Below are 11,170 nucleotides of genomic sequence, written 5' to 3'. Positions count from 1 at the left end.
GCCCAACTATGTAATGGCCCAATACTCTCGGAACCCGGTCCAGCATACGGCCCATGCAGATTTGATACAATTTTAGTCGTTTTTAATATATTAATCTAAGATTATTTATTTGGCATTTTTATTTTTTTAAAAAAAACGTCCAACTTAAAAGGCATTCTTAACTACTCAGGACAAATGCATAGGAAAATAGAAAGAATGAATTCATTTTTTTAATATATATATATTAGAGGGTTCATAACATGTAATTTCCTCGCTCGGAAAACATATTTTGTGATATTTCACCTTGGTTGTGGAAGGAGAAAAAATCACCTTAGGGTGTGAAACCCTTCTCCTAGCAGACGCGTTTTAAAGCTTTGAGGGGAAGCTCGAAAGGGAAAGCCCATAAGGGTGTGAAAAAAGCTTTGAGGAGAAGCCCGAAAGGAAAAGCCCACATAAGACAATATCTACTAGCGGTGGATCTGGGTTGTTACATATTTATTGATCTTTAGGTCGATCCATGATGTTTAAATGACTTCGCCCGTTCTTGATATCAACTTTGTCAAAACAATCATTGTATTATGAGAAACTACAGTAGATGTTTAAATAGAAGAGAGACTTGAGGTATGGATCGGTACTATTGGCTCTTCTCATGTTGATAAGTCTCTAATAGATTTCTAAACTTGAAAAAAATGGCTGAGAATCTTTGTACAATTCTATTTTATGAGAAAGATAATAATTTAAAATTTTAATAATCAACCCAAATAAGATCCGACACTTGTATCAATTAAAAACACAGAAAAAACGAGACAAGTTATAAGTTCAAACAGTTCTACTGCATGAAACTTCAGCTTCCCAAGTTTGATACACACAAAAAAAATGTCAATCAACCGCTAAAATCAAAGAAAAGAGAGAACAAAAAGGAAAAGAAAAACCATGCTAATCAAATTTCACAGAGGAATATATGACTCTTGTGAACCAAAAGCATGCAAAGAATCCAATGGTACCTGTTAGCACAAAGAAAGCATATGAAGCAACTAGCATGTATCCTATGTACAATACCACAGAAACAAGCTTGGTCATCTCCAGGGACTTGGAGAAGTACGCCATTGAGTAGAGGAAGAGGTAAAGAGCAACCGAACCCGACGTTATGTACGATCGCCACCACCAGCGATAGTCCTCCCTGCATAACTGTAAATAACAAAGCATGATGGATATTTCAGCACAAGTCACCGCAAGGATGATGAAAACCAGCAAGTGGAAGCCAAAGAACCAATAAAATTGATTTAGCCAAGTTGCGCTAAGGCTAAACGACAACTCGATGAAGACAGTCGAAAAGGGGAGTAATCCTCCGATCAAGACGATGGAGATCGGATTCATGTACCAGGACTGTCTTGGGATTTGCCTGTGAATTGAGTTGATCTTCACAGGTTTCTCAATTGCTTCCTTCTTGAATCCAACGTAACTTCCCACAAAAACAAGTGGAGCAGAGATTCCAACCCATAGAAACTCAAGAACAAGCATTGCCCAAGATGGCACTACTGCAGATGATTGCTGACCCCATAAGAGAGCGTTTAACATGAAGAAGATCATATAGATGATAGTCGGAAACGTGAAGGCCGTCTTAATGGCAATTTTCATCCAATCTGTACCATTAAACATCTTATAAAGACGAGCAGACACGTAACCAGCGCAGAGGCTCGTGAAGATCCAGAGCACGAGCATGGTTGTAATAAGATCGCCCCTATTACAAGGGGAGAGGAGTCCCAGGATGGCCAAAAACATAGTTCCAAGAATCATTCCAAGAATCTGAACTCCGGTTCCAACATGGACGCAAAGGAGATCCGAATTACACGGTGGCCTGAAAACGTCCCCATGGATGAGTTTCCATCCTGTCTCTTTCTGAACTCTATCTTGGGTCTCAAGATCATTGTAATTAAAAATATCACGGTAAATCCGCCACACAATGACAGCCAGTATGCCAGAGATCACAAGAATAGACTCTAAACCGTTCAGTATTGAGAACCAATGCGTTTGGTCATCCCTCGTTGCAAGATAGGCATCCCATCTCGATGGCCAATCCACATCACTCTCCTTAAATTTAGGAAGAAACACACATGTTAAGAATAATCCTCTTTATTGGCAGCAAAGCAATAAAATGCAAGGAAATTAGCATAAATAAATCCATCCTTGATGCAGTTCCAATTAACTATTGAGACGTACCTGATAGTCGACGTTGTAAGTATAAATGATTTCCTTTCCCTCCTCGACCTCCTGAGGACCATCGGAGTTAAGAACCATAGCCTTCCATTTTGGGTCACAAGTCGATAGACGAGTATTCCTTTCTTTCCATGTCCCTTTATATTCGTGTTTGACACTGCTTTGCATTAAAAAAAATTATAGGGAAGAGGCCATGTAACATCATAAACATGTAAGAACTCTACTGTGAAGCATGGATGGCCGTAATTAAGGTTTGGCTTAGCACTGCATAAGAAGCTTTGAACTTAATCAAATGGGAGAGGGAAGAGAGGGAGAAAGGGGAAACCTGAATGGTTGAACCTCGAATCCCACAATTCTAGTAGAATTTGATTGTGTATCTACATGATATTTGATAGTAAATGCCAAATGGTTGTAGATGAAGTATTTCTCAGCTTTTTCCTGTACATAGAGGGAAAACGTGACCATTTTCAAATATAATCGGTACCATTATTAGTTCGGAGTTTTAAGTGAAACAACTTTCAAACGTAATACCAATGCTAATGAAATTTCATTAAAACAAAATGACAAACTTGCCTCAGGATAATACCCTTTAAGCCCCATATGAAATCCAAGCTGATAAGTAAAAGGAGATTCGTGTTCGAAAATTCTGATCGGACGAACCAGAGGAAGGCTATCGAGGGTCCTATCAAATCATAGAATATAAATTAGAAAAATGCACATGACAACATCAAGGAGTCTAATATGGCTAGGTGAAGGGTTGTCATACATATGAACCATATAATCATCCTCAATCTTCTCCTTCAACGCTTTAGCTCCTTTTTCATCGAGTGTAATCCGACATACAATATTGCACAGCTGAAACTCCATCATTTTGGCCTGAAAACACAGTGCCATGAAAACGCCACAAATTTAATAATTGAATTAAGTCCTCTGCTATCATTTTCTATGAAACCTTCCTGAGATTGATAATGACAATACAAACAAAACAAACATATCAAAGTCTACCTCATAAGGGGAATTGTCCCTTCGATCACCAAGCAAAATTTCTCCAAGATTCTCTGCATCGTCCTGTATCTTGTTGGGACGACAGAACGGAAGTGAATAATACGAAATTGGAAGCTGGGTCTTCGTAGAAGTTAATCCTTTCACCTTCACTTTCAATTCATCCCCCTGCCACCAAAAGAACACAATGATAACCAGCAAAAATTCTCCCAGGCATTTTATCAAACACCTTGACGGCAAGAAAAAACTTCAATCTACTTCACTGCATTTCGAACTCTAATCCTATAAACAAATGCAAATCTAATGAATTCATTAGATGAACTGATGAAGTTTGGATTACCTTCTTGAAATCCACTGGGCGAATGCCAAATAAATTGAAACAGTGAACGGAGTGAACCAGAAGCAGAAAGCTAAGAGGGATCGTCAATGTCCGGACTGAGAGAGAGCTCCGAGACGCCATTGGCGAGTATGAAGAGTACTACAGAACACGAACTACAGTCAACGGGATGCAATCTTGTTCTTTTCTTCTCCATCTTCCCCGCCACTTGCACTTGGTCAACGCCGACGGATTATAAAAGAGAGGAGACGAGAAGTATTCTTGGCTGAAAGAAAAAGGAAAAAATGACCGTCTTTAACTCTTCGGACAAATTGATAGGAAAAATCCTTCAAGTACGCCCAAGGAACTCTAGTGCCACCTCATATATTTAAATGTATTATTTTTTTAATTCAATAATTACGAAATGAAATAATAAAATAAAACTTTTAAAATAGTGAATTGTTCAATTACTAGACTTCAATTAATAATTGACATTAAATTATTTTATTATGTTCATTAGGTTTGTCATAAAAATGGTTCAAAATATTAAAAATTTATTAAACATAAAATTAAAATTTCATTTTTTTAAAACAAAACATTTTAATTTTACAAAAAAAAAAAAAAAAAAAAAAAGAAGAGTGAATTACTCTCTCCAACTGATGTGGAATCTCAAACTCATTCCTTCTTGAAGACCCAATGTCATCGATGTCACACCAGTCAGACCACCCACGCTCTGATATCATCGGTAACAAATCTAACTGTCAGTAGATACTGTCCGCTTTGTCCCGTTACATATAATCGTTAACTTCTGTTGTTAGAAAACAGTTATTTAAAATGTGTTTGCTAGAGACCAATTTTCACATCGGTACAAGTAATACTCTCAAAGTGCTCAATTCTTGAGCACACATAAGAAAATTACCGTGTAAGGGGAATTTTAAGTTCAGTCACCAAGTAAAATTTTCTCCAACATGTTCACTGCATCGTCCTCTGTCTTATCGATCGAGAAACAAGAAATCGGAAGCTAGATCTTCGTAGAAGTTAATCCGTTCACCTTCATCTTCAAATCATCCCTCTGCCACCGACAAGACAAAATGATAAATCGGTACACGTTCTCTCAGGCATATTATCAAACACCTTAGCGGCATAAAACTTAAATCAAATATACTTCACTACATTTCGAAATCTAATCCTATAAACAAATGGAAACCTAATGAATCCATCAAATGATTGTAAAATTTTCATATGCATTGGTGAAGTTTGAATTTAATTCACCTTTCTTAAAAAATCTACGGGATGAACACGAATACGTTGAAACAGTCGGCCGTGTGAATCAGAAACAGAAATCTGAGAGAGAGATCGTCCATATCGACTCCGGAGAATAACTTCGAGACGCTATTGGTAAGCGTGTAGAGTACAAAACTCGCTCTAAAGTCAACAAGGTGGAAATTCAACTTTGTTCTTCTCTTCTCCATCTTCCCCTCCCTGAGAATCGTGCAATCCCTGAGAATCTTCCCCTCCCTGAGAATCGTGCGATAGCTATTTATACTCCGCCAAATTAGGGTAAAAATGAGTGTGTCGGTGCCAAAATAACAACAATAATAATAATAGTTTAAAAGCAAGATGAATTCAATGGCCTAAAAACACTTATTTGGAAATATATTTATTTATTATTTTATTTTTTTTTAAATCTATTGCTTTTGGTAGTTAAGGATCACTGCGCCCTTGAATCAACTCGTTGTATCTAGGAGAGTTAATTAAAAACGTATCCATTCATTCCGAGGCCTGAAATTTATCATTAGATAAATAATCATTTGATTGTAACAGAACCCGACATAAAAGTGTTTGAAGTTTTAAATAACTATGCATTGTCAAATGGTCGACGATTAAATCGGAAACAATATTAAACAGCTATGAGATATGCAATGAGCATCACATCACGATACTCAAACGAGTTTACTGCAATGTTTTCATTAGTAGTTTATTAGTAGAGCGTCGATAATCGGGTTCTTGTCTTTCATTCCTTGCATTGGTTTAACCTCCGACCTCAAAGACACTATTCGAGAGTTCATAATTATCATTCACTCCACTAAAACAAACATTAAACCATTTATTAAGACATAAATTAATTTGAAAATATTTAAAAAATAAATATTTTATAAATCATTTTAAAAATTCAAGTATTTTTTTTATATAAAAATTAGTTGATGTTATTTTGAAGGAAGAAAAAAAAAACTCATAAATTTTACTGTGGTAATAAAATAGGCATTATTTTTTAAAAAATAGAAAAAAAATGATTAGTAAATATTACAAATTAAAATTAAAATTTGAAAATTAAGAAATATAGAACTCAAAAGCAAATATATGCTTAAATAAAATAAAAAAAAAGCGTAAATTAAAAGGTTTATGCATGTGTTTGCTAAATTTATTTACTTATTTTATAATAAAATATATATTTTTTTTTTATAATGAAGTGTTTGATAGGTTATTAGCCGTAGAAAATAGAAGCAAATAACGTAAGCTCCACACTGAAAATTCAAGGCATTTAACGCATACAAATTTCCATTAATTATTTTATTTTTACGGACCAGATTGATTCAACACAATGACGTGGCAAGATCAGGAGGGCGCTGGTAAAACGTCACCGTAACAATGAAGAAAGGGTGGGGAGGTAATAATCAGGTGTACTGCTACTATCTGATTGCTTTTGCACTCATTTTTTTTTCTTCCTTCCCATTTCCCCCTTATGTACAGACAGAGAACAGGCGGAAGAAGTTAAATCCTCTCTTCTCGGATCTCTCCCTCTCTCCCTTTTCTCTTCTCTCCCCTTTCTTCTCTGCCTCGCCATGGCGACTCGGAGATCTCCATCGATTCGGAACTTCTTCATTGCTGCTGTTCTCTTGCTTCTTATTCATGGAGTCAGCTGTTTCTACCTTCCTGGTGTTGCACCCGAGGATTTCGAGAAGGTTAGTTGTTCTGAATACGCTTGTTTCAGACTTGTTTGTGTTGAATGTTTGCATTGTTGTGGCTCTTTTGTAATTTCTGCTTGATTCTTGTTGTATTGTCGGATCTGCGCTTGTTATTGGGAGCTACTGGAATAATTGTCGGTTGTTTGTGAGTGGAATGGAATGTGTGTGGGGGATTCTAGATCTGGAAATCTTGTTTATGGTTTTTTGTTCTTTGTGGTTTTTGAATCGTAGTAGATCACGTTAAAATCTTCAGCGGGGATTGTCTGTGTGGAAGATTTTGGTGCAATGTATCAAATTGTAGGTGTTTTGTAATGTAGAAAATTTATGTTACGTATCAGAGGACATTTTTTCATAGATTCTAATTTTGTTTGGAGAAGTGGTAGGAATCGTAGGGAATACGCAGCATTTCGAGTCGCGAGTAATCTCTTTGTTTTAATCGAGTGTTGATTCTACACGTGTTTTGAATGGATAAAGACACCGTGTTTCCACTCGCGTTCTGTATGTTGTATATAATGTATTGCATCTTATGCTGGATTTTGCTATTCTTTACTTGAGTTCTAAAACATTTCAAAATATGTTGAATGTTGTTCAATCTTTCATTGAGAACAGAATTTCGTGTGCGTGCGTGTGTTTGTAGCATAGTACCTCCTGCATAACGCGCTCAGTGCGTTTTAGATCTAAGAGATTATCGTTGTACTTTTCTCGTTTGAATGCAGGGAGATGAATTAAAAGTGAAAGTAAACAAATTGACGTCAACAAAGACTCAGCTTCCTTACTCGTATTATTCACTCCCGTTTTCTCGTCCAGAAAAGATATTGGACAGCGCAGAAAATCTGGGTGAAGTTCTTCGAGGGGACAGAATTGAAAATTCCCCCTATGTGGTGAGTTAGGATTTACTTGAAAATAGAAAACTTCCTTTCTGTTTGGCGCAGTCAAGTTCTTGACTCCATTAGAGCTTTTTTCCAGTTCAAAATGCGGGAACCTCAGATGTGTAGTATTGTTGGCCGGATTAAACTTGATGCTAAAGAAGCAAAGGATTTCAAAGAGAAGATCAATGATGAGTATCGCGTCAACATGTACGATATTTTTCTTGGGGAAAGAAAAGCGTATTATTGCTTGCTGTTGTTTATTGACATGTATTTGAGATTTGACATCTTCAATCTGCCATTTATGTGACAGGATTCTGGATAACCTTCCCTTGGTTTTCCCCATTCAAAGGCAGGACCAGGAGTCTCCTGTTGTTTACCAGATGGGTTACCATGTCGGGCTTAAAGGCCAATATACTGCGGCAAGTGATTTATTTTTCGTCAGCAAATTAATGTCTATGTTTGCAAAAATTCAAAGGTTATTTATTTTCTGATTCTTACAGAGCAAAGATGAGAAGTATTTTATCCACAATCATTTAGCATTTACAGTCAGGTATCATAAAGATATGCAAACTGATGCTGCAAGAATCGTAGGATTTGAGGTCAAACCATTCAGGTTATTTCCCCACTTATTCTATTCGATCAAGCTTTTCATTTGCTGGGTATAATATTAATCTGTAGTGCAACTTGCTTACGGTGTTACGTTGCGTTCAGCGTCAAGCATGAATACGAAGGGAACTGGAATGATAAGAACACTCGTCTTACAACCTGCGACCCGCATGCCAAACACATGGTTGTTAATTCCAACTCTCCGCAGGAAGTTGATGAGGGAAAGGAAATCATATTTACCTACGATATTGAGTTTCAGGTGTGCTCGCAGACCTGCTAGTGCTTTAATCTTTACTAACAGTCTAGTTCATTTTAGAGGTGCCATCTATTGAATTAGATTTTTATCTTCACTTTGTTCGTTTCTCGCTCATCTATAGAATCTCGAGTATGTGTAGAGGTTAAATTTAAGAGCCTTTATTTATGACCCACTTTTGGTTTCCTCCAGGAGAGTGAAGTGAAGTGGGCTTCTAGATGGGATGCGTATCTTTTGATGAGCGATGACCAAATACATTGGTTCTCAATCGTGAATTCATTGATGATTGTTCTTTTCCTCTCCGGCATGGTTGCAATGATCATGCTCCGTACACTATACCGTGATATCTCCAAGTACAACGAACTTGAAACCCTGGAAGAAGCCCAGGAAGAGACAGGGTGGAAGCTTGTCCATGGGGATGTCTTTAGGCCTCCTAAGAATTCAGATCTATTATGTGTGTACGTTGGAACGGGAGTTCAGTTCTTGGGAATGGTCGTCGTGACAATGATGTTCGCCATCCTTGGATTCCTCTCCCCTTCAAACAGAGGTGGACTCATGACAGCCATGCTCTTGCTCTGGGTGTTCATGGGTCTTTTTGCTGGTTTTGCTTCGTCCCGACTGTACAAAATGTTCAAAGGAACAGAGTGGAAGAGGATTGCTCTAAACACCGCAGTCATGTTCCCTGCCACCATATTCGCCCTGTTCTTCGTTTTGAATGCCTTGATTTGGGGACAGAAATCATCCGGAGCCGTGCCCTTTGGAACAATGTTTGCTCTAGTCTTCTTATGGTTTGGAATCTCAGTCCCCCTTGTCTTCGTGGGTAGCTACGTTGGGTTCAAGAAACCAGCAATTGAAGATCCAGTGAAGACGAACAAAATTCCCAGGCAGATCCCAGAGCAAGCGTGGTACATGCACCCAGCCTTCTCAGTTCTGATCGGAGGAATCCTCCCCTTCGGCGCCGTTTTCATTGAACTCTTCTTCATCCTTACCTCAATTTGGCTGAACCAGTTCTACTACATTTTTGGTTTCCTCTTCTTGGTCTTCATTATCCTCCTCATCACTTGCGCCGAAATCACCATCGTGCTCTGCTACTTCCAACTCTGCAGCGAAGATTACCTGTGGTGGTGGAGATCTTACCTAACCTCTGGCTCATCCGCCCTCTACCTCTTCCTGTATTCGACCTTCTACTTCTTCACCAAGCTTGAAATCACCAAGCTGGTCTCTGGGTTATTGTACTTTGGATATATGCTGATTGTCTCATATGCATTCTTTGTGCTCACCGGTACCATTGGCTTCTATGCATGCTTTTGGTTCACAAGGCTCATCTACTCATCGGTGAAAATCGATTAATGAAAGCGAAAACGAGCTGATCTTCGACACATTTTGCTCCATTTACTTACATTTGCAGGATGCCGAAATTATATTCTTGTAAGATTTTGAAATTTTAGTAATTACTATGTGCTGCTTTCAGATGTAACCTATTGTACTCAATTTTGAATGATGACAATTCCTGTTGCCATAGCCAGATTATTCGTTCTCGCTTCTCAGGGCTTCTGTTATCTACCTACCTTCATATTGACAAAGGATTCACAATTTTTTGAAAGAAAACGCGTATAGATCCTTCTTCTTTTTTCAGATTCTTTTATAGAATGAAAAGCATATTTTGCATTCAGGTTGTAAATGAAGGAAAGACAGCACAGTGGGGGGCAAGGGAAAAAAAGAAAACAGTTCCCAGCAATGGAGCCTACTTCCTGGGCTTGGTGTCTTCAGGCTCTGCGACATTCGTAGCGACCTTGGCGACGTCTTTGGCAGAGGCCTCGGGCTTTTTCATGGTGTATAAGGTGATATATCCGATGGTGCCGACGATGAAGAGGCCAGCGATTGTCATGGTGGTGATGCTGTAGGGGAGACTCCGGCGCTGGTGTAGGGTTGTGCCTGGGTGGTGTCCTGGAGGCCTCTTGGAGGCTTCCACTCCTGCTGCTTTTACATCCTCCGGCTTCATTTTGTGCGTATCTGCATTTTTCCTCCACTCCTCGTTGCTTCCCATCTCTCTCTCAAATTTTCAGCTGCAGGAGAAGAGTTTTTCGTTCAAAATTTTGAGCCCTGTGAGAGTTGGGACTTGAAAATGTTCTTTGTTGAGCGAGGGAGACTCATGGAGTGGTGGAGTTTGAACACGTACCAGTTGCATGTCAAAGATAGCAGGACATGTGTTTCATTTATCTCTACCCCACGTTTTCGAACTGTACAATTCGATTCGATTACCTTTTGGCCTCTCGTTTTCACGAAGTCCAAAAGTTGCGCAAAATCATTACGCAGTACAAAACCAATCGCCTTCCATCCTTCTTTGTTTTTTCGGGGTTTCTTTGTTTTTTCAATTTAAGGGTTAACTAGGAAGTGTGAGATCCTCTATCAATTAGAGAGAAGAATGAAACATCTATTTGACGTAACGAGCTAAAGCGAACAATATTTGTTAGTGATGGGTCAAAATTATTACAAATGGTATTAAAGTCAGACATCGAACGGTATACCAACGAAAACACTAACCTCTAAGGGAGGAAGTGGATTGTGAGATCCCACATTGGTTGGAGTGAGAAAGGAAGCATTTCACATTTTAAAACCATGAGAAAGGAAGCATTTCATATTTTAAAACCATGAGAAAGGAAGCATTTCACATTTTAAAACTATGATACTAATGATGATACTTAATGGACTAAAGACAATATCTGCTAACAGTAGACTTGACTGTACAAAAAGCTTCATACCGTTAAAGCTTAAGCCTGTAGTTCAAAACGGGAAGCCTGTACTTCAAAACGGGGACAGAGAGTCAATCTGAGCAGCACATGTAACAGAGACTCCGGCATTTCTCCAACCCCGTTCCAGCAACGTCCCTACTACGACAGCGGTGGGGCTCTACAAGTCTGCAGCTGCGCTTGACTTGGAAGTTGATTAAAACAAGAATTTA

At 38.5% G+C, this 11,170-nt stretch overlaps 3 protein-coding genes across 5 annotated transcripts; 1 reads left to right on the top strand and 2 right to left on the bottom strand.

The window, feature by feature from the left end:
- Positions 1-788: 788 nt before the first annotated feature.
- LOC111788129 (transmembrane 9 superfamily member 8) lies at positions 789-5,050 on the bottom strand. Of its 2 annotated transcripts, XM_087121152.1 has the most exons (10): positions 4,787-5,050; positions 4,434-4,586; positions 4,162-4,322; positions 3,539-3,800; positions 3,202-3,366; positions 2,963-3,072; positions 2,770-2,878; positions 2,522-2,634; positions 2,200-2,353; positions 789-2,070 (listed from the first exon to the last, which is right to left on the bottom strand). In XM_087121152.1, the coding sequence occupies exons 4-10, from the start codon at positions 3,656-3,658 to the stop codon at positions 916-918; spliced, it is 1,926 nt and encodes a 641-aa protein (XP_086977278.1). In that variant the 5' UTR covers positions 3,659-3,800; positions 4,162-4,322; positions 4,434-4,586; positions 4,787-5,050; the 3' UTR covers positions 789-915. The 2 variants fall into 2 exon arrangements, with proteins under 2 accessions (XP_086977278.1, XP_023524115.2); XM_023668347.2 differs by lacking the exon at positions 4,162-4,322.
- A 1,207-nt stretch (positions 5,051-6,257) lies between these two features.
- On the top strand, positions 6,258-9,733 carry LOC111788128 (transmembrane 9 superfamily member 8). Its single transcript, XM_023668344.2, has 7 exons — positions 6,258-6,477; positions 7,197-7,361; positions 7,447-7,556; positions 7,660-7,768; positions 7,850-7,962; positions 8,061-8,214; positions 8,401-9,733. The coding sequence occupies exons 1-7, from the start codon at positions 6,358-6,360 to the stop codon at positions 9,556-9,558; spliced, it is 1,929 nt and encodes a 642-aa protein (XP_023524112.2). The 5' UTR covers positions 6,258-6,357; the 3' UTR covers positions 9,559-9,733.
- Positions 9,734-9,814: 81 nt separating this feature from the next.
- LOC111788336 (uncharacterized) lies at positions 9,815-11,111 on the bottom strand. Of its 2 annotated transcripts, none has more exons than XM_087121485.1 (2): positions 10,971-11,111; positions 9,815-10,274 (listed from the first exon to the last, which is right to left on the bottom strand). In XM_087121485.1, exon 2 carries the CDS (start codon positions 10,253-10,255, stop codon positions 9,953-9,955), a length of 303 nt encoding a protein of 100 aa, XP_086977611.1. In that variant the 5' UTR covers positions 10,256-10,274; positions 10,971-11,111; the 3' UTR covers positions 9,815-9,952. The 2 variants fall into 2 exon arrangements, with proteins under 2 accessions (XP_086977611.1, XP_086977610.1); XM_087121484.1 differs by lacking the exon at positions 10,971-11,111 and adding an exon at positions 10,388-10,935.
- Between the last annotated feature and the right edge of the window lie 59 nt (positions 11,112-11,170).

The sequence above is a fragment of the Cucurbita pepo genome, chromosome 2, assembly GCF_057944985.1.
Source record: "Cucurbita pepo subsp. pepo isolate OVF chromosome 2, ASM5794498v1, whole genome shotgun sequence".
NCBI classification, from domain to species: Eukaryota; Viridiplantae; Streptophyta; class Magnoliopsida; order Cucurbitales; family Cucurbitaceae; genus Cucurbita; species Cucurbita pepo.
Note: the sequence above shows the minus strand (reverse complement) of the source record. Positions and strands in the feature narration are given on the sequence as shown.

What these genes read in the sequence shown, in the direction of transcription:
- LOC111788129 (XM_087121152.1), bottom strand. Translation starts at nt 3,658, where the DNA reads ATGGCGTCTCGGAGCTCTCTCTCAGTCCGGACATTGACGATCCCTCTT. An exon ending in TTAAAGGGTATTATCCTGAG is followed by an intron (nt 2,635 to 2,769) that starts GCAAGTTTGTCA and finishes CTCTATGTACAG; the next exon opens with GAAAAAGCTGAGAAATACTT. An exon ending in CTTACAACGTCGACTATCAG is followed by an intron (nt 2,071 to 2,199) that starts GTACGTCTCAAT and finishes CCTAAATTTAAG; the next exon opens with GAGAGTGATGTGGATTGGCC.
- LOC111788128 (XM_023668344.2), top strand. Translation starts at nt 6,358, where the DNA reads ATGGCGACTCGGAGATCTCCATCGATTCGGAACTTCTTCATTGCTGCT. An exon ending in TTTGAGGTCAAACCATTCAG is followed by an intron (nt 7,963 to 8,060) that starts GTTATTTCCCCA and finishes CGTTGCGTTCAG; the next exon opens with CGTCAAGCATGAATACGAAG. An exon ending in CCTACGATATTGAGTTTCAG is followed by an intron (nt 8,215 to 8,400) that starts GTGTGCTCGCAG and finishes GGTTTCCTCCAG; the next exon opens with GAGAGTGAAGTGAAGTGGGC.
- LOC111788336 (XM_087121485.1), bottom strand. Translation starts at nt 10,255, where the DNA reads ATGGGAAGCAACGAGGAGTGGAGGAAAAATGCAGATACGCACAAAATG.